At 43.8% G+C, this 21738-nt stretch overlaps 1 protein-coding gene across 3 annotated transcripts in view; it reads left to right on the top strand.

Moving 5' to 3' along the window:
- The first annotated feature begins 6177 nt into the window (after positions 1–6177).
- RBPJ (recombination signal binding protein for immunoglobulin kappa J region) overlaps positions 6178–21738 on the top strand; it is an 82868-nt gene continuing 67307 nt past the window's right edge. Inside the window, exon 1 of one of the 3 annotated variants that reach the window (XM_036419051.2) lies at positions 6178–6285. In XM_036419051.2, the coding sequence (XP_036274944.1) occupies positions 6227–6285 (59 nt within the window). In that variant the 5' untranslated portion in view covers positions 6178–6226. Of the gene's footprint in view, positions 6286–6376; positions 6530–21738 lie in introns of those variants that run through there. The other 2 variants (XM_036419069.2, XM_036419060.2) reach the window with 2 other exon arrangements.

Raw genomic sequence — 21738 nt, 5'->3', positions numbered from 1 at the left:
TGACCCCCTCCAGGGTTGTTTATCTGACGGCCACTAACTGCTTCACATACCCATTGGATATACACTCAGGGGCTCACAAACTCATTCCTAATATTTACATATTTCATTTATTGTGTCTTAAAAAATAAACCATACGTCAAAACTCCCTTTAATGTGAAACTCCTGAAGAAAGATCTCGCCTAACTTCAAAGCTTGGTTGGTGGACAATTTGCATCATAATCCCTGACCAGGCTGCTAGAAATAAACACCTGTTCTTGGGTTCAGTCCTGATTTTCTCATTTAGTTTTAGGGAGGGGGACCCTGATGATTCTGATGCCCATCCCACTAACTTTTGAGCACCACCTTACTACCAGGTCCTTCTTGAGACCCTGCTTAGGAAGCCTGCCCACCTCACTCCCCCTCCCCCCCAGCTTCTACATGCACCCCCTGGAGTTCCCCTGAATACAAGATGCTCTTTCACACCTCAGAGCCTGAACAAGCTGTTTCCTGTGCTTCTCAAGCTTCTTTCTTTTCTTATTGTCTTCCGAACTGAACTCCCACCCCATGAAGAGTCAGTTCAAAAGCCACTTCTGCAAGGTTTCCCTGGGCCCATCAGGCAAGGGTTCTGTGCTTTTTCCATGGCATCCCAATGCCATTAAACTTATTCATCTATCCTGCAATTATGGATTGTCTATGTATTCTGTTAGCCAGGAAGTCCCCTGAGTTCTCTGCATTATCCATCTTTGTAAGCCACCAAAAATCAAGACTCTAAACTTGCTGTTTGAATAGATCGTGAATTCAGTGTTTACACATGACTGGAGTGAAGTACTGACAGTTCTATAGTTCTTAAACTCTACTGAGATGTTATATCATGTTCAGAACTTCTATTAGAAAATAGTTTTCTAGCAAGTGGGAGAAAGAAAACAATTTTATTTGGTCAATTTTTTTCCTCCTTGCACACTTATTCCTTTTCTTTCCTTACCCCGTTTTTTGTTTTATATTTTGAATAGGCAATATATGGACTTGGCACAAAATTAAAAGGATCCAAGATAGCAGGCTTCGAGGCAAGTCACCACCTCACCTATGTCCTCCAACTTTTGAGTTCCTTAGAGCTAAGCAGTCGCTTTTATAGTGTCTAGTATGTCCTCCTGAGCCATTTTAGATATATATATAAGCAAATAAGGACATATTAATCCTATTTTTCACCTTGTTTTTTAGTTTGTGATCCCTTCACATAAGCACATGAAAAGCAGCCTCCGCTTATTAACAGATGCATACTAGTCAAGTCTATAAATACAGCATTAAAAAAAAAAGTATGACATCTCTTGATTGACATTTAGGTTGTTACCAGTATTTTCTTTCATCAGTGAATGCTGTGATATAAGTAATTTCACACATGTGTAAGTATCTTTGGGAGATAGATTTGTAGACATGAACTTGTAGGATTAATGAATAGTGGCAAGTTTTATCAAAATGATTTTCATAAGGATTACAACCATTTTCACTCCCACTAGCAAGACATGAAATTACCTGTCTTGTTTTTTAATACCCTGCGAATAGCATTTTCTTCTCTGATGTTCTAAAATGGAGATTAATGGAAACCCTTTGAGAAAGTGTAGACTTATCTACTGATGTAATCCAGGAGTAGTAACTTTTTTGTCAGAAAGTCAACACAAGTGGTTGCTCCATTGGCTCCTTTCTCTTCTGTGGGCAGGCTAGCACTGGAAGGTATTCATTGCTGGTCAAAGTCCAATATTGTTTTGAATCTTGGAAGGCATAGGGAGCCTTCAGAATCGTTTCCATTCCATTCAAAAGTGGAAGACATATAAGGCCTGGCCCGGTAGCTCAGTTGGTTAGAGCATCATCCCGATATGCCAATGTTTCGGATTGGATCCCTGATTAGGGCGCATACAAGAAGCAACCAATGAATGAATAAATAAGCAGAACAACGAATCAGTGTTTCTCATTTCTTTCTCTCTCTCAAATCAATTAAGAAATATTTAAAGTGGAAGACATCCCATTCATTCTACAAATGCTTACTGAGTTTGTTCTAATGCCTAACGTTTGAACCATGAAAAAAATAGGAAAAAAAATCCCTGCCCTCATTTAGACTACAGTATAATGGGAAAAGACAGAGAGTAAACACAATACAGTTATGATATATGGTATGTTAGTTTATGGTTAATGCTGTAGGAAAAATAAAGAAGGAAATAGGGGATATGAGGAATCACTTTTGTGAAGGGTGGTCAGGGAAGGCCTCACTGACCTTAAGCAAAGACCTGAAAACAGTGAAGGAATGAGCCATAAGGCATCTGAGGGAAAGAGCAAAAGGCAGGAGTTATGTTCTGGGAACAGCTAGGAAGCCTGCTGCTTAGAGCTCAGTGAGCAAGGGCCAGAGGAAGAAGAAATAAGTGAGGTCAGTGAGGTGGGGGTGGGTGGGAGTGGGGTGAGGGGTGGAGGTGGGGGAGGGTGGGGTGAGGGGAGGAGGTGGGGGTGAGAGACCAGATTGTGTAGGTCCTTGCAGTGATAGGGAACCAATGGAGAGTTCAGTCTGTTCTCAATAGAGCACTCTGAATGCTCTATTGAGAACAGACTGAGGGAAGGCGAGAATGAAAGAAGAACCAGTTAGACTTCCCATAAACTACATGAGAAATGAGATGGGTTAGACTGAGCTGGTAGCCATGAAGGTGTGGAACTGGTTGGACTGTGGGTATCTTTTGGAAGTGGAGCCAGCAGGATTTTGTTAAGAGTGCATGGTGGATGTGAGAAGAAAAGAAGGCAAGAATGACTCTAAGGTTCTTCTTGGTTTAAGTAAGTGGAAGGATGGAGTTGTCATTTACTGGGATGGGGAAAGAATGAGAGAAGAGCATGCTTTAGGCCCTACAGTTTAGGGTAAAGATGAGTTGTGATTTGATGTGTGGTTCCCATGGTTTTCCATGTTGGGGTCCTCAGATGGCCATGGTTCCAAATGAGATTAATGGCCTGGACTAGACCATGATTGAAATGCCTTCTTGGAATGAAAGAAAGTGTGCCTGTGGGCATTGTCTTCCTCCTGAGCTATCCTGTTCCGAATCAGGCTTGCACTGAGATAGGGCGTTAAATGTCCTTATATATTCTTTTCCTGTGAGACATATGTAATCCAAGGGATAGGTAATGCAGACAAACTAACAACATTGAATACCACTGAAAAAGTTGATTTCTTGCCCACTGCATAACCAGCAGATTAGTACTTACTGTCCTTGAAAAATCAAAACTGGATTCAATTCTCCATTTGTAGGACTATGATGTCACCAAGATACCAGTATACCAGTTCCTAAACAATTCAAAGCGAGGCTGGTAACAGAAACTACACCAATCTGAAATGTGCCTGATTGGAGAATTTAAGTAGGAATTCACTAGGCAGATAATCTAAAAAGAAGGGAAGCATTTAAAACAGCAATTTTCAACTGGTGTGCCGCAAGAATTTTTCAAACATGCAATACTTGAGTATTAGTTAAGTGCACTGATCTCTTTTTTTTTAAAAAAATACATTTTATTGATTTTTTACAGAGAGGAAGGGAGAGAGATAAAGAGCTAGAAACGTTGATGAGACGACCAGCTGCCTCTTGCACACCCCCTACCGGGGATGTGCCCGCAACCAAGGTACATGCCCTTGACCGGAATGGAACCCGGGACCAGTCCACAGACCAATGCTCTACCACTGAGCCAAACCGGCTTCGGCAAGTGCATTGATCTCTTTTCCCTTAGATTACCAAATAAAAAATGACAACAGCCAACACAACAATAGCTATCCAGTGTGAATGAATCCAAACTATACTTTTTTCCCCCCTCAGTTCGGCAAAAAATGCTTCAGTGTGCTGCAGAATTTTAGTAATTAGTTTGTGTGTGCCATCAGATGGAAAAGGTTAAATTTTGCTGATTTAAAACAATTGTCACTAAAGCATCTGATGAAACAATACTTAAAATGGAATGAATATCTCACCAAACTCAAAGGCGAGGGAAAGCAAAACCAATATTTTAGGTCCTATTACTGAGAGAAAAAGAAAAAGAACAGAAACTGTTTTATAGGGATCATTTAAAAAGGCTAGGAAGAGATTGGGGGGGAGGAGGCGGGGCGGTGTTGAGGGGCAGGGGTTTAAAAATTGTGTCCACGAATGGAAAGCCGAATCTATATAGGCAAAAATGTGAAAGCGCTGGGAGTTTTTTCTTTTTGTTTTCCTTACCCAAATCCCTAGACCAGCGGGTAAATCAGAAAGAAAACTAATTGCAGGAAGAGAGTGGCTAAGAGAAGCTGAACTTGTTTTAAAAGCAAGAAAAGTGGTGGCCAGACTAGGAGACTCATTGGCATGACTCAAACCCGACACCGGGGGCCATCAGTTTCCGGAGGCTGGAGGCGAGGCGTCTAACACATTTTAGGAAAGTACCAGGCTCGCGAAGGGCTACAGGAAACCTCCTCGGGGCAATCAGCCTGGGGATCCTCAAGCCCTAGAGTTTGACTTCTTACCATCCACACCAGGAGGTGCTTCTAATTTCTGGCTTCCCCTTCTTTCTTTGGGACGCTCCCCTTCCCTCCCCCCCCCCCCCCCCCACACCGCCCCCCTCCCCCCAACCACTTTTTCTTGCACGAAGTGTCAGGCGGCGTGTGTAGGCGAGACATCAAGCCCCTTCCTGGCCTCCCGCCTCCCTGCGCTCCCCGCCACGCGCCCACCCGCTCGGCCTCGGTGGCAAGCTGCTCCCTTCCCACCCCGCCCACGCCGGCCGCCCGCCCGCTCGCCCGCCCGGCCGCCGGCCGGGCACGCGCGGCACGCACAGTGAGTGCCCTGAGCTGCACTAGACAAACACCTGTCCCGCTCGGACGTCGCGAGATTTGGAGAGAAAGCATAGGCGACAGTGGGCGCGTTCTCGCGAGGCTTGCGGAATTTCCCACGGCCCGTGTTGTGTCTGAGTCGAGTAGTGGAAGGCGGTGGGAAGGAGGTGTAGCGTGAGACTGGGCTGCCCGCACTGGGCACATGCGCAGTGCCGCCCGCGCGTGCCGCGCCAGTCGTGCGGCGCGCTCAGCAGGTTTCGGGCAGCGCAGTCCAGTTCTCCGGGTTTTGGGGGCTCCCTGCGGGAGGCAGTGCTAGTTCTGGGAATCTCTAGGAATTGAAAGGGCTTGGCGAGGTGGGGAGGGGAGTAAGAAAGGGGGTGCCCCAGGTAGGGGCGGGGGAGGCAGGTTGGGGCCCTGCCCTGCTCTTTTTTGTTCATTTCCCACTCTTTTTTGTTCAGTTCCTAAGCTTGGAAGCCCTCCGCACTCCGGACGTGGTTTCCAGGCTTAGGTCGCCCGAAGTACATTTCAGGCAGCAAGCAAGGCGTCGACTATGCCAGGCCCAGCGGGGGAGGATCTGGGTGGAGTCGGTCCCTAGATGCACCTGGGAGCCTGCACGGCGGCGGGCTGCGAGAGAGAAGAGAGAGAGAGAGACACACACACACAGAGAGAGAGAGAGAGAGAGAGAGAGAGAGAGAGAGAGAGAGAGAGAGAGAGAGGGAGACAGAGAGAGAGAGAGATCCTAGGGAGGCCCACACCACTCTGGTTGGAGTGCGGGGCGGGGGAATGGTGGATCTCAAGTCCAACGCTTTTTTCTTTCTTTCTTTCTTTTCTTTCTTTTTTTTTTTTTCACCGCCAGAGAAAGCTACGCGGCTGCCTGGGGTGTGCACGCGAGGTGGACATTAGGGATGTCCTTGTTGCCAGAGGTGTTGCCCCGACCTCCTTTCATACCCTGGAAGGCGACGCAGCTCAACTGCAAAAGTTTTCAATTTGCAGAGTTTCTGGAGGGTCGAACCACATGGTACTTTTGGCTGGTTCTCCGCTAGCATGGGGGTGTGTGTGTGGGGGGGTGGTTTACATAAACGAAGGTGGTAGTTCCTGGTTTGTCACTCGCCCCGCTCCAGGCTCCTGCAGCTCCAGTCCCTAGCGCTGACACGAGCATGAAGGACGCGTCCAATGGACGTCTGAATGAATGAACAGGGCTGGGAACTCAAGAGTGAGCGGGAAGCCGCTTGGAAAACACCCATTTGAGGAGGTGTTTCCTCTAGGCCTGTGAAACGCGGCCGATTTTCCCAGGACCTTCCCCCTCGGCCCCGCCTCCTGACCCCTCCGTTCCCCGGTCTCCCCCCCCCCCCCTCGTAGTAATCCCCTCCGGTTTTCCTCCGACTCCACGTCCCGTCCCTCAGGGCGCGTCCCAAAACCCGGACAACCGGAGCGCTCCCCATGGACCGCGAGGAGGGCTCGCCCGGCGCGGAGCCGCCTGCGCATGCTCCATCGCCCGGGTAGGTTTCCAGGGAAGGCAGCGCGCAGGGTCCCCCTGACTTCGCGGGCGGCACGCGGCGCCGGGCTCTCCGCGCCGGCTGCGAGGGGAGCAGGAGCGCGGGGGCCGGCTGGAATCGAGGAGCTGAGGAAGGAAGGAGGGAAGGGGCGGGGGAGAGGGACCGGGGAAAAGGCGTCTTGGGGGGGATCTCGCGAGGGTTGGAGTTTTGGCGAGAGTTTGTGGAAGATGGCGCCTGTTGTGACAGGGTAAGTCTCGGGGAATCGGGTCGCTGGGAACCGGGAAAGTTGCGGGCGTCTTGTAGCCCGCGGCTGTCGGCGGGCTCCGAGGGTTCCGAGGCCGCGGCGCGCCGGCCGTGCGGGGGCCGCGGGGGCGGTGACGCGTGCGCGGAGCGCGGCGGCGGGTGGCGGTGCGCTCCCCGCGCTGCGCCGCGGCGGCTCGGGCTTCGGCGCGTGAGGGCAGCGGCGGCGGAGAGGCCGGCGGGTGCGGGTGTGAGTGCGGCCGGGCGCGCGGGGCCCGCGGGTGCGGGGCTCTCCGCGCGCCTCCCGCGCCCACGCCGCCACCCGTGGGCCTTCGCCTCCCAGACCCGCGCAGCTTTGTTCCTCGGGTCGGTCGCCCCGTGCCCCTCCTCGCCTGGCCCGTGCCCCCAGCCCCGGGCGCTTTGTCCTCCCCGGTTGCCCCCCTGGCTACTGTCTATCCCCCGACCCTTTGTTTCGCCGCCTCGGGCGCTTTGTCCGACCCGTCGCGCCCCGCATCCCTCTTCTCTGCCACCTCTCCCCGCGGCTGTCCGTCCTGCGGTGCCCCTTTGTTGTTTCCCTCTCTCTCTCTGATCGGCACCTCTGGGACCTGCCGCGGACCAGGCACAGCATTGCTCTTTTCCTTTTCATGTTCCTTAGGTGTTACCTTCGCTGCTTTCTGCCGGGTCCTTGGTCGCCCCAGAGGCTTTGTGTTCCCCACCCGGGGCTTTCTCCGGGTTTTGGCACCCCCGCTCCCCTCCCATCTTCGGTTGGTTTGCCCCCACTACCCGCTGTGTGTGTGTGTGTGTGTGTGTGTGTGTGTGTGTGTGGTTTGCCCCCACTACCCGCTGTGTGTGTGTGTGTGTGTGTGTGTGTGTGTGTGTGTGTGTGTGTGTCGGCCGAGCGGTCCCAGCCCGAGGCAGGGGGACTCCATCTGGTGCTTGTAGGTGCAGATACCGCCCCCGGGGTTGGTGGTGGTTGTGGGTCTGAAAGACGCACGGTGATCTACACTTACTTTCCTCCTCTCCGCACCCCTTTCTCTCTCGGGATTGCGTCCCCCGTTCCCCCAGTTTCTCTCAGGATTACGGTGACTCCAGGTTTCCTCGCTGCCTCTCTCTGGGCCTGTGGTGGTTTTGCTTGGGAACGGTAACCCTGGAAAAAGATCGGGACTTTGGTTCTGTTTCTTAAACCCCCCCCCCCCTCCCCGCCCTTCCAGGTCCTTGGTTTCTGACGTCCTAGGCCAAGGGCAGCTGGTGCAGCTTTAGCGTACCTGAGGGTATTATTGTAGGACGCTTGGAAGAGGCGCCAGGTAGAGACATATATATTTTTTTCCAGTTGATGTATGAGACTCGTCAGATGTCCACATTGGTTATTCATTTAGTACGTGAGTAGCAGTTAAGTGAATTTTGAGGTTAAAAAAAACAACAACTTGTGAATAGAGTGGAGAATTTTAGCATTTTGTAGATTCTAGGTGTGGAGTGTAGTTATTTTTACCAATAACTCCTGAGCTTTGTAAGGAAAAAAGAAAGGCATCAAACTTATGGGTTAATGTGATTATTCTACTTTTTCTTACTCGTTAGATAGTTTGCAATCATGTGCTGCTGCCCTATAGATTTATGACAACCTCTCCGCTCCATCTTTGGAGTTGAAATGAGTAAAGTACGTAAGACTGCAGTTTCTGTTTGTGGAATGCGTTGATGAAATGCAATGCAAGTACATGTAAATAATGGTCTTAATGAACTGGCTCTTCTCATGTTAAAAGAAGAGCTTTGCATTTTCAGAGTGCTTATTGTTATGGTAGCGCTAAAAGCTTGGAGTTCTGTGTGGGGTGTGGGGGGAGGGTAGTGTGATGTATTTACAATATATGGCTTGAATATTCCGGTGCTGGGAATAAGACGTAGTAGTTAGATATTTCCAGGATTTCCACCCTACTAGTTGATCACAGAAGATATATTAGCTACAAAATCATTTGGAGTGTCATTTCATTTGTAAACTCAAGTTCCACGAAAAGTACTACTAGAAGAGGATATAAAAGATGTAGTGTGAGAAAGTGGTGTAGTGGAAAGCATTTTATTTGAAGGCTGTGATTAGATCTAGTAGTTTGAATTTTAATTAGCAGAAAATCATGTTTCATGAGTGACAGGTGAGGCGTTAGTGAAAATTTGCAATCTAGGTTCCATGAATAGATTTTTGCTAATAACCAGTTGTCTCCCTTCCTAGTTCTTAGTGTATATTCATTCTTTTGAAGGTAAAATCTTGAGCACACTGTTGTTTTTCACTAGAAGTAAATGTTAAGTATTGTAATAATGGAAGGACCTGTGCATATAAGAATGATCACACCTATATCATGAAATCAACTTTTACAAATCAAGTTGTGTTTTTTGTTTCCAAAATGTGTAAGACCTGTATGTGGTGACCAAATAAAACAGTAATTTTACTAAATTATATCAAACAATAGCAATTGTAAAAATATATCACATGAACTGTTGTTGGGAGGCTTTCTTTCTGATTATTGATGATTTAAGCTTTAAATTTATTGTTCAAGCATATTGCAGATGTGTCTATCGAGGGTATTTTTTCAGGAAAAATAGGCTTACTTGCAATATTTTCAGATCTATTCTAATATATTCTTTTAGGCATTAAATTTTAAGCAGTTAGGTTTGTTAAAAAGTTATCTCTTGTCCTATACTAACATTTCTATCATTGTCTTTTAAGTGGCTAAGGGGAAAAAAAGTGGTTTGGGAGAAAAGCCACGCTTGCCAGCTGTAATTTATTAAGTCATTTTTGGCACTCGATAAGGTATTGGGGTGGGGGTGGGGGTATAGTGTGCTTGAAAGTTCTTGCAAATTATCTTAAATGTAGTATTTGGTCATTTTTAAAAATAAAATTTAAAAACCTAGAATAAGGCTTTAAAACATTTCGCATTTCACTTTGTCCTAGTACTGAATTTCATGTTATTTCAACTAGGGGGAGTATGTTCTCAGAGATTGACTAAAAGTTGTTATTTTTGGCACCAGGCTTAGTGTCTATTTCCAAGTTACTCTACTTCCCCTGGGCCAGTTTCCTAACTGTGTAGTAAAATGGGAATTGTAACAGCTTGCCACATCTGCACAGGGTGGCTGTGCTTCAGGATTTGCAGAGAGCATTCTTAGATGAAAGGTGTGGTTAGTCTAGGGATTGTTACTGTATTAAGCTGATGTGAATTGAAATAGGTCATATTTTGTGGGAAGTCAAGTAGGTTATGAACTAAGTTCTTGGTAAGTCACATTAGTGATAGTGGGATGAAAAACAACAATAACTGAAATAAGCATTACTAGAAGCCCGGTGCACAAAATTCATTCACCGGAGTGGTCCCTAGGTCTGGCTGTCAATTGAAGTGAGAGCTTCTGGGCTGGAAGGGCAGGTCCCAGCTGACCTCTGGGACCTGGGCAGCACCCAGGCCCCCATGTGTCCCCTCCACCTGACTCACAACACCCGAGTCCCCACGCAGAGCTGTGGTGAGTGTGGCCAGACTCTGTCACTGGGCCACCCAGTGGCACTGCACGGGAGCTGGGCGGGCAGCGTGTGCTCTACGGGCCAGCCTCACAGACCAGCTGCTGCATGAACCCATGGGGAGCCAGACCGACCCCTGCTGCCCTGGTGGCTGTGGCTTAGCTCACCTGAAAGAGACCATGCGGGTGTGGGGCAGGCTACTCAGGGGCGCCCGACACCTGAGCATGGGGTTTCCCTCTGGGTTGGGCTTCTGGGGTGTGCAAGTCCTGGCCTCCTGGCGGAGGGTAGCAGGGGGAGTGAGAGTGAGCTCAGCAGACACCCCAAATTCTCACCACAACCCCCATCTTGTCTTGTCACCCCTGCCCCCAGGTAGCTGGTGAGAGGTTGTAGCACATTGTTGCTGCCCGCCATGTTTCGCACTGCTCCCTGGTGGTCAGCACACGTCATAGTGAGTGTTTGAACTCCCAGTTGAATGACTGCCCAAGGGGGCAATTTGCATATTAGGCTTTTAGTATATAGGATAGTTTCACTAATAAAACAGATACTTTTTCCTCCTATAAGCTTAGAGGGAGAGGGAGAAGTAAAATAAATTACAGGTTGGTGTGTATGTAGTGTGTGTTGTGTAAGAGACCGAAGGTTTGTCGAACTCAAATGTAATAAACAGAGCAAAAGTATGGGCCGAAGCCGGTTTGGCTCAGTGGTAGAGTGTCGGTCTGCGGACTGAAGGGTCCAGGGTTCGATTCCGGTCAGGGGCATGTACATTGGTTGCGGGCACATCCCCGGTAGGGGGTGTGCAGGAGGCAGCTGGTTGATGTTTCTCTCTCATCGACGTTTCTAGCTCTCTATCTCTCTCCCTTCCTCTCTGTAAAAAAATCAATAAAATATATTTAAAAAAAAAAAGTATGGGATGTTTTTCTTCTAGTGACATGTTTTCTGCATGTGGTAATATTAAAAAAATAATATCACAAAATGTTTTCACTAGACTCTAGGCCAAGTCTGTTAACAGTAATGATTGCTTTTCAATATATATTTTTTTAGTGTCGTTTGTTCTCAAGAATATTTTCTAACAACCAGGACCATCATTTTAGACTTGACCCTTACACTTGGGATTCATTCTCTTTTTCCCTCCTCCCCTCCATATGTGTTTGTTTCTTTATATAATATATCAAAACCAGTTGCATTTTTTGTCCCAGGTAGATTATATCACATCTTAAATAGTTCCTTAAGCCAGGTTTCTGGATTCCTCTTACACTAACGCTTTACATTTAATCACTGAGAACAGATAATTTTTTCTTCTGAAAAACTGCTTGAATCTGTTTCCTTTATCCTCACTGCTATAGTTCATGCTCTTCTCACTTGGATTACTGTAGGTATTTGCAGTTTCTTCTTTTTGCTTCTAGACTCACCCTCCCTTTATCCAACCCTCCACACCGTCTTTCTTTTTTATTTTCTTTTTCCCCCACACAATCTTTCTGAAGAGCAAATCTGATCACTTCACTCCTAAGTTACAAAACCTTTCAATGGCTCCCCCTAGCAGCCTTCGTTAAGAGAGGCAGCTGAGTGGATAAGTTTATGAGGCAGAAGTTGATATGTATGCAGGAAATTTACTGATACTATAGGGAATTTAATTGCTGAAGAACCCAAAGGAATGGATATTTTTCAGCTATACGCAGTTTCATAGCCCCTGAGAACATTATAGTAAAACTTTTAGGCAAAAGTTCCTTTTGGATTGTTACAAAATACTATATTGTTGTACAAAACTGACATGCTTAAATTTCACATTTTTTAAGTGGTTGACTGTCAAGTATTTCTCAAAAGGTTTCATTATTTTTAGGTGTTTTAAGTACTTAGGGAGCACAGGTTTAAGACACTATAGATTACTTTTTGGGGTGATCCATGCCATTGAGCCAAATAATACTAAGACTCGGGTTTTGTGGACAGATTACTTTCAGATACTTTCTCCAAGCTTCAGGTTCTACCTCTATAAAATAGAGAATGATAATTTAGTTATATTTATCTGGCAGACACTTTGTGACTATCAAGTATGGTAAGCTATGTGAAGTTCTAATTGTTAAAATGATGTATAAGTTATTTGTAAGTAGTAAAGCACTCTACATAATATTGTGATTATAACAATTGGTTTCTCCTGGTAACCTTTCACAGTCTGGGCACAGGATGGACTGTTAATATGCAACCTGTGGTTTGTGGGTCATGTTTTAGGAAGGCAGCAGTGTATTTAGCGCAGAGGACCGCAGCCCTTGAAATATGTGCCTTTGCATTTTGAGCAGACATACTTGGTAAATTACTGCTTGACCACGGATGTTGTCATTGAGTCACCCCCAACTTTTTGGGGTCTGCTTCTTACTACTTTCTTCTCTGCTTGGACAGCTGTAATAACGTAGGAATGTTGAGTGTTCATCTCTCAGACACCCTACCCACAGTTCTGGATGTCCCTGTAGTCCTGGCACAACATCATGGAATCGTGTATGCCTCATTAGGCCTTCTTCTGCTCCAGGGAATGAAGTGATATCCTAATGTTGTGAAAAGAGTAATGTATTTCCTGAACATGCTACTGGGGAAAAATAGGCATTGAAGTCTCTATAGCTTGCTTTGTATAATTGGTACTAATTACCTGTCTGCATAGATATTTGTGTAGGTTTGTTATGTTGAGACAATACATGACAGCTTTTCAGTCAGATTGGTCATATTCATGGCAGTTTTGGGAATGTTTACACTGTTTTAAGTTTTATAAAAATGAGAAGACGTAGAAAACGCTGCTTCTTACCCTGTTTCCCTGAAAATAAGAGTGTCTTATATTGATTTTTTTCTCCCAAAGTTGCGCTAGGTCTTATTTTCAGGGGATGTGTTTTCTTTCCATGCGCTAGGTCTTATTTTCGGAGGATGTCTTATTTTCCGGGAAACACGGTAGGTATCCTAAGAAGACATGAGATGAAATATACTAGAAAACCAAGTTGACTCTTTTAATCCCCCTCCCAGGCTTCCTATTATATATTCAAAAGTTTTAATTTGGTTTTAAAGCTAGTTTTTTGTGTGTGCCATTTGCATTAATTAGGTTATCCTGTGTAATAATATGCAAACCGACCAAACTGCAGAATGACTGGCTGAGTGACCAGTCAGCTATGATGCGCACTGACCACCAGGGGGCAGACACTCAATGCTGGAGCGGCCACCAGCCTGCAGGACTCAGGCCAGCCTAGGTGGTGTGAGCGGCCACCCCTCCTCCTCCCCATTGCTCTGCTGGTCATCCTGCAGAGGGAGGTGACTAGCGGCAGTGGGCGGGGCCGGCAAGCTGGTGGTGCCAGACTGGCCAAGGTGGGTGCAAGCAGGGGACCCTGATCACCCCACCAGTCGCCCCTCAGCTCGGCCCTGATCACTGGCCAGGCCTAGGGATTCTACTTATGCATGATTTCATGCACCGGGCCTCTAGTATAATCTCTAATAAAAGAGAAAAATCAAATTGACTGCACTTTCTCTACACCCACAAGCCACGCCCACCAGCCAATCAGGGTGAGTGTAAATTAACCCAACCAAAAAGATAGTGGTTAATTTTTATATCCAGGTGCAGAGCGAAGACTGAAGACAGCATAGAAAGAAGCCAAGCACTGCAGAAGGGAGTGAAGCTGTGGAGAAGCAAGCAGGCAGTGCTGTGGAGAAGGGAGGGAAGCAGGTGGGACAGTGGAGACCGCAGCAGAAAGCCCTATTGCAGGAATTTTCCTGCAAGGGGCATCTAGTTTATAACAACAAAAGGGTAATATGCTAATTAGACCAAGCATCTTCCGGACGTCATTCCGGATATCCTTCCTGATGAAGCCAGGGCTAGATGGAAGCCAGCCCAGGTCCTGGGTGCCTGTGGGCAGCTGGAGGAGGGAAGCAGTCCAGATTCTGGGTGCCTGCCCACAGCCAGAGAAGGGAAGCCAGTGCTGGCAGCCGGAGGAAGGAAGGCCTACTCTTGTATGAATTTTTGTGCATTGGGCTTCTATTGTAGTTGTATATAAGAATAGTTTCTCATAAAAAGTTTATATAACCAGAAAAAATGGTTATAACTTTCTAAAACCCGGAGTTTTATTAGTGTGGTAAAGATTGTGTTATGTAACTACAATATTAATTGCTTTATAAAGCATAGAACCAATATTGTAAATTTAAAAATTCCTATATAATAAAAGCCCAGTGACTGAAACGGCAGAACGATTAGAATGACCAAAGTCTAGAATGACCACCGTCCTTTATCCCAGCTGGCTGCCCTCCAGCAAGTGGTTAGGGGCAATCAGGCAGCAGGTGAGCAGTTAGGGGCTATTCAGCAGGCCAGCAGAGTAGATAGGGATGATCAGGCAAGCAGGCGAGTGGTTGGGGGGGTGATTGGGCAGGCAAGGTGAGTGGTTAGGGGCCAGTGGTCCTGGATCCAGATTGTGAGAGGGTGAAGCCTGGGCTGAGGGGGACACCACCACCACCACCACCATCCCCCTTCACCCCCGTGCATAAATTTCATGCACTGGGCCTCTAGTTATTATTTTGGAACTAGTCTTGCTCCAGATAAAGCTCGTTTGTATAATTGAAACTAGTATTTGTTCCCTTTTTGGAAAACTTCAGAGCCATTAAGGTCTTGCCTTATTTTGCCAGCTTATATTTTTAAAAAGTTTTTATTGATTTTTCTTTTAATGAGCAAGGAAGGGAGAGAAAGAAACACTGATGTGAGAGAGAAACCTCAATTGGTTGCTTCCCAAAAGCATCCCAATTGGGGATCAAATCTGCAACCTGGGTATGTGCTCTGACCAGGAATGATTATTTTTTGGAGCAGTTTTAGGTTCACAGCAAAATTGAGGGGAAGGTACAAAGATTCCCCATAACCCTGCCCCCACACATAAATAGCCTCCTCCATTAACAACATCCCCCAACAGAGCAGTACATTTATTATAATTGATGAACTTATATTGACACACTAGAACCCTGGTGCACGAATTTGTGCACCAGTATGGTCCCATGGCCTGGCCTGCGGGATCTGGCCGAAACCGGCTCTCCAACATCCCCTGAAGGGTCCCAGGTTGTGAGAGGGCACAGGCCAAACTGAGGGACGCCACCAGTGCATGATAGGGGCCTGGGAGGGATGTGGGAGGTTGGCCAGTTGGGGAGGGACCGAGAGCTCCAGGGCATGTCCTGTCTCAGTCCCGTCTGCCAGACCCCAGCAGCAAGCTCACTTACCAGTTGGAGCGTCTGCCCCCTCTGGTGGTCAGTGCACATCATAGCAACTGGTTGACCAGTCGACTGTCTGCCCCCTGTTGGTTACTGCCTGTCATAGCGAGTGGTTGAGTAGCCTTAGCATATCATTAGCATATTACGCTTTGATTGGTTGAACTGACGACCGGACACTTAGAATATTGGGCTTTTATTATTTAGGATTATTATCTTCCAAGTCCATATTTTACATCAAGGATCACTTTTGGTGTGTATTCTTTAGGTTTGGACAAATTCTAATGTATCTACAAAAATATCTGCCATACAGAGTCCACTATGTTCTGCCTATTCATTCCTCCCTACTCCCTGACAACCACTGAACTTCTTATTGTCTTTATAGTTCCCAGAACACTTTTTCAAGTCATATAACATTTGGTTTGAGTGTGAGAAAATTTTTCATGCAAAAATCATATAGTTCTATAAAAAGCTCCTGATCTATGTAGCAAATGGAGGAAGCAAAAACATTGAGGTCCTGAGACATGAAGAAAGGGTTACAGGAAATGAGTATAACCATGTTTTAGTGGTTCTCCTTTATAATTGTCTTAATAACATTGTATTAAAGAAATAGTTGTTGATTGAGCACTTAATAAGTATAAGACACTGGTATATACTGGTCTTAATATGAAGATGGCTAAGATGGTTTGGTGAAGCTCATGATTTAGTGAAAGTACACAGACAATTACAATAGAGATTATAAGTGCTATACCAGATGTATAATGTTGGTGAGAACAGAGGTGCAAATGCTTATCTCTTAACTGGAGGAAAGTTCATAGAAAATACGGGAGTTGTTAGGAAAGGGGTAGGAAATAAAACTGGAAAAGTATTGGGATTCTTAGAAGACCTTGAGTGCTAAGCTAATGATTTGAATATCAGTCGTTCATACGGAGGGGTGGGGGGTTACGAATGTTTTTGAAGAGATGGGGCTGAATATAAACAGTGTAGTAAAACACATTGGAATTGATGGAGACCATAAGATAAATGTGACCAAGGTATGATCTTGGTAGGCCCAGGAATGGAAAAACAAAGCAGCTCGTTTGAGGCAAAATGGTGTACGAAGCTTTGGAATCAGTGCACTATCTGTAAAATAGATCTGTGGCTAATAATGTGTCACTTAATCTAAGTCTTGCCGATGTCTAAAAATTTGTAGCCCTGGCCTGTTAGCTAAGTGCTTAGAGTGTTGGCATGTGTCTCTATCACACTGATGTTCCTCTCCCCTCTCTCTCTCCCCTCCTCCTCTCACCTCTCCCTTCCTTCTCCCTTCTTTACCCCCTCCCCCTCCTCTTCACTCCCCCTTTTCCCTCTAAAGATCAATGGAAAAAGTATCTTTGGGTAAGGATTAAAATGAAACAATGTAAAAAACTGTAAAAAGTTATTTCAAGGAATTTATGTGAGGATTAAATGAGATGGGGAAATAAAATCCTAGTTCAGTTCTGAAAGTAGTAGGTCCTTCTCCTTTCCTTTTCTGGAGTGGAACCTAAAGAATAAGATAGGCTAAGGAAGAACAACTGAGCAATAGAAACCTTAGTGATGAAGTAATTAGAAATGGGAAAGTCTGAGTGAGGTGAACAGTTATAAGAGAACCTGCCTAACATTTGTTTCTCTTATCATTTTCAATAAATGCTCAATGCTTAACATTTAACATATTTCTGCAATTTACAAATGTATCTGTTGATTATCTATTTAATCTGTCATTGAGCTCCATAGGACAGGATCATTATTTTGCTTATCTTGTATAATTATGGAGCAATTGCTAATGGGTCAGAATGTTACCTGTTGGATGAATATGACTTGCATGGCTTTAATAATACTGTATATAGCACTTGCCACTAGGTGGCATTTAGTTTACTGGTAAGTGATAAGGCTTACGTACAGCAAAGATTGGTTTTTCTACGTAGGACCTCCAGGGAAACTGACCCCTAGATTGTTTGTTTTCTACCATTTCTGGACTATACTTTTTGAAGTTAAGTATGAAATATACAGCAAATAGAAAGCTTACTTAGAGTGTTAAAAAAAAAAAATGAAAAGCACAGTTGCTTTAGAATATGTCCTGTAGAAAGAAGCTGAAGGGGAGGCTTAGTGAAATTCACAAGTGACTACATTTACTATTTCTAAATGTATTTGAAGTGAAGCCTAATGGTTAAATTTTAGATAGGATTATTTGATTAAATGGATAGTGCTGAATTAGTGGGAGTTGCTGCTTCACTTATTGTAATGTTAAAAATAGCCTGGATAACTGTAGCTTGCAAAGGTTATTTCATAATTACTGGTAAACAAGCCATTCTTCATCCTGACCTTCCTCTATGATATATAGTGTGATGTATACAGGATTTAGTAGCATGTCATTCACTTAGCCTAGTTTCTTAGCTGTAACTCCTGGAAGTTGTCAGTTGGTAAGTTAAATACCTTTTAAATTACATTAGAATTTAAATTCGCATGGTAGCTTAGCTGTGCAGTTGATTTTTCATTTTATTTTTAGCTTATTTATATAATTATTTCAGGAAAGTGACTGTCTTGTAAAGTTTTTCTTAAACACTCATCTTGATTATTTTTCTGATTGGAAGAACATGTATTACAGGGCCTCAAAAGTTATTTACATATATCATGTAAAGTATGTCACTATAGTCTTCCACTAGAAAATTAACCCTTAACATTTGGGAGTATGTTCTTAAAGTGAGGTCCTTAGACCAGCAGCAATGGGACAATCTGGGTACTTGTTAGAAATGCACATCATTTCACTCCACCCCAACTTCTTATATCAGAAGCTCTGGAGGTGCAGTCCGACATTCTGTGCCACCAGGTGATTCTGATGCTTGCTGAAGTTGGCAAATCACGGGAGAACTTCCCTTTAAGGGTGACCCCTGTACTTGTGCACTAGATCTTATCTCTTCTCAGCTACTCTGGGAACATTGGACTAGCCAGCTAGCTTTCCTCCTCTTTGCTTTCAATTTTTACCTTTGTACTGAAGCATTCTTGACAGTATATAAAAATGCTGCTATTTCTCCTCTGGACTCCATACTCCCCTCATGACCTATTTCTCTTTTTCCCTTTGCAATAAATTTCCTGTGAAGAGTTCTGTTTCTAATTATTCACACTCCATTCTCCCTGAGCCTACTTCAGCCAGGTTTAGTCTCTACTACCCGAACAAAACTCTCAAGTTTACTAATTAGCTTCACACAGGTGAATGTAGTGGTAAGTTTTTTTCAGATGTTATCTGACTTGACTTAATTAGCAGCATTTGAAATCTTAGTTAATCCCCCTTTTGTCCAAACATTATTTTCACTTTTTTTCTAGGACCCTACACTTCCTGGTTTTCCACCTCACTGGCACCTTTTCTTGGCCGCCTTTCTATTGCTTCCTCATCTTATCACATTTATCTTGCTTTTTAAAAAGTATTTTTTTTAATCGATTTCAGAGAGGAAGAGAGAGAGTGAGATAGAAACATCAATGATGAGAGAATTATTGATCGGCTGCCTCCTGCACACCCCCTACTGGGAATCTAGCCCACAACACGAACATGTGCCCTGGACCAGAATTGAATCCAGGACCTTTCAATCCACTGAGCCAAACCAGCCAGGACTATCCTTTTTTAAATTTTATTATTAAATATATATTTTTGCTGATTTCAAAGAGGAAGGAAGAGGGAGAGAAATATAGAAACATCAATGATGAAAGAATCATTGATTGGCTGCCTCCTGCACACTCCCCACTGGGGATCGTGCCTGCAACCCGGGCATATGCGCTTGACCGGAATCGAACCTGGGACCCTTTAGTTCACAGGCCGACCCTCTGTCCACCAAGCCAAACCGGTTAGGGCTGTCCTTCTTTTTAATCTCATATTCCGTGCTCCTTCCTTATTTTATTTTTCTCACTTGTAAGTATCAACTTTTAACAATGTCTTATTTGCCTTTTTATTTTGTCTTTCCCCCACTTTAGAACATAGTGCATGGTACAACGTAGGTACTTAGTATTTGTTGAATAGATGAATGAATGAATGAATGAAGTGTTCTTAAACAACATCACTTTAAAAAAAACTTTTTTTTCTGCTTTAAAGAAAATATTTTAATCCTCACCCAAGGATTATGTGTCAGAGATTATTGATTTTAGAAAGAGAGGAAGGGAGGGAGAGAGAAAGGGAGGGAGAGGAAAAAGAGAGAGAGAGAAACATCAATATGAGAAACATTAATCGGTTGCCTCCTGTACGTGCTCCCCCAAGGGAGCAAACTCAAAACCTAGGTATGTGCCCTGACTGGGAACTAATAAACCCGGACGATGCTCCAGCCAACTGAGCCACCTGGCCGGGGCAGCACCGTCACTTTTTCAAAGCTGTGTTATTTTCTCACTGATTTGAAAATCTACTTTTACTGCTATATGTTATACTTAGAAAGCTTTGTGAGCCCTCTGGTATTAATACAGCTATATCTAGTGTGTTTTATATATAACCTGTTAACTGAAGCTGGTGTTCAGTAGCCTTGAAGTCTGTGGTTGGATTTAGCATTTGCCATGTCTGGTCAGGAAGATAGTGTTGTTTTCTTACAGAAACTTAATCAGCTTCACCTGTTAGTTGGTGGGAGCATTGGAATTCAAAATCATGTCTCTGGATTCCAATTCGATTGCCATGAACATCTAGCGACTGTGTAATCTAGTATGTAATATTGCTACTGGGCAATCCTGCTCTTTCCCTCACAAGCACCCCTCCCCCAGTTAGGTGGTTAACCCTTAGCCATCCATCCACACATGCTTGGCTGTACGACTATGTGCCTCATTCCAGGTAGAATATAGACCTGAAGCAGGAGGAGAAAAGGTTGAAAAGGAAAAAGTTCTATTTGGGGTTTGTCTCTGCATTTTATTATACAACCTTGGAAGAGAGGTTGTAGAAAGAACACAGGCTGGCGGTCATGATACAGATTTCGATCACTAATTTGGCGATATCTCTGATTTATCTTTTCAATGTGAATGATACCTCTTTGATATATGCCTTAAGTTAAACATGATATTATTATGTGTGCCAAAGAGCTTAGAAAATAATTATTGCGCCACGTAAATGAAAGGTATTACTATTCAGAATCACTCGAGTCTCACGTTTCTGGTGTTCCAGATACATTCATTCTTTCTACTGTACAGAAGTAATTTTAATTTTGTTTTATGTTAAAGTGTTGCTTAAATGTCATTTTAGAGTTTTTGCTGTGAAATTTTGTTTTTCTGACTAAGGCAGCAGCTGTGTATATGGCTTAAAAACTGATGAGCATCTACAATGCTGAGCTTTTTGGAGCAATGAAAGGCTGCTTACAAATGGTAACCACAGTTGCAGTGAATTCTATGTTTGTTATTTGTGAATCCCTAAAGGTGATTGTGTTTTGATGGGGGGTGAGTTAGGATAGTATAAACTGAGAGAGTTTAATATTCTGATAATCTTTGGAACAGTCATTCTGCTACTTTGAAAGAATTTGGAATATTTTGCTTTATTGTTTTAATGATTCTTTCTTTAAACGTATTTGTGTATGTGTAAAGGTAAATTGAAATTTTAAGATGTTATGGACATGGTTTCTGTCATCAAATTTTTTGCTCTCAGCATCTACTGTTTGTGCTTGCATTTGCTAGTGATGTCTTAATAGCTACTGTTTAAAAGCTATAAATATTGGGTTGTTTGGAACTAAATATTTTCTATTTAGTGTGATTAGCTCATGTATATAGTTTTAAGCATAGTGCATATACCCATTTTTATTTCAGAAGTATCAATGTTGTTGAGTAGATCCAAATAGTTAACTTAAATTATTAGTAGTTTTACTCTGAGATAGTCAAGACCATCCTGAAATTGAGCTATAAGAAATGAGGGAGCTGTGGTATGTCCTATCAAAAACATCTAGATTCTAGAAGATAAATTTCTTCAAAGAATTCTAGAAAATATTTATTTTTTTAAAAAGGAGTGGTGGCAGATTAGAACAATTGTTGAAACAAATAAAGATCCCTAACCCAAAAATACCCACCATTGTGTATGTGGCATTATGATCAGTATTTCCTAAGGTTATAGAGTATATATTTGCAGATCTCTGAACTATTTATGTATTTAAGTTATCATAATAGATTTACTTTATCTAAAAAGGCAGTGCTTAACATACTTTCTGATAATAAATTGTTGAACATTAAAGATATTAAAAAACTATGGATTAAATATGCTATTAAAATTAACTTTCTTGTTCAGTTTGTCTCATTCTTTGTTCTTCCTTGTGGTTGAAAGAATTTAAACTTTTAAAATAGTAGAAACAAATGAACTTTTATAGTCACATCTGTTCTCTTATTTTATGGGACATATTTTCAGGAGGATTTTATGCACATTAAAAATAACAATTTTTGTGAATTAACTATTATCCACAGTCACTTTTAGATATAAAAGCATTCCTAGTGAATTACTTCTGATTCATAACCAAATTTTAGCAAAGCAGATGTAGACTACCAATGGAATAATTAGCTGAAAAATATTA

Source organism: Pipistrellus kuhlii, unplaced genomic scaffold (assembly GCF_014108245.1).
Source record: "Pipistrellus kuhlii isolate mPipKuh1 unplaced genomic scaffold, mPipKuh1.p scaffold_m20_p_1, whole genome shotgun sequence".
Classification (NCBI taxonomy): Eukaryota; Metazoa; Chordata; class Mammalia; order Chiroptera; family Vespertilionidae; genus Pipistrellus; species Pipistrellus kuhlii.
The sequence above is the reverse complement of the archived record's forward strand: the minus strand, read 5'-3'. Positions and strand labels throughout refer to the sequence as shown.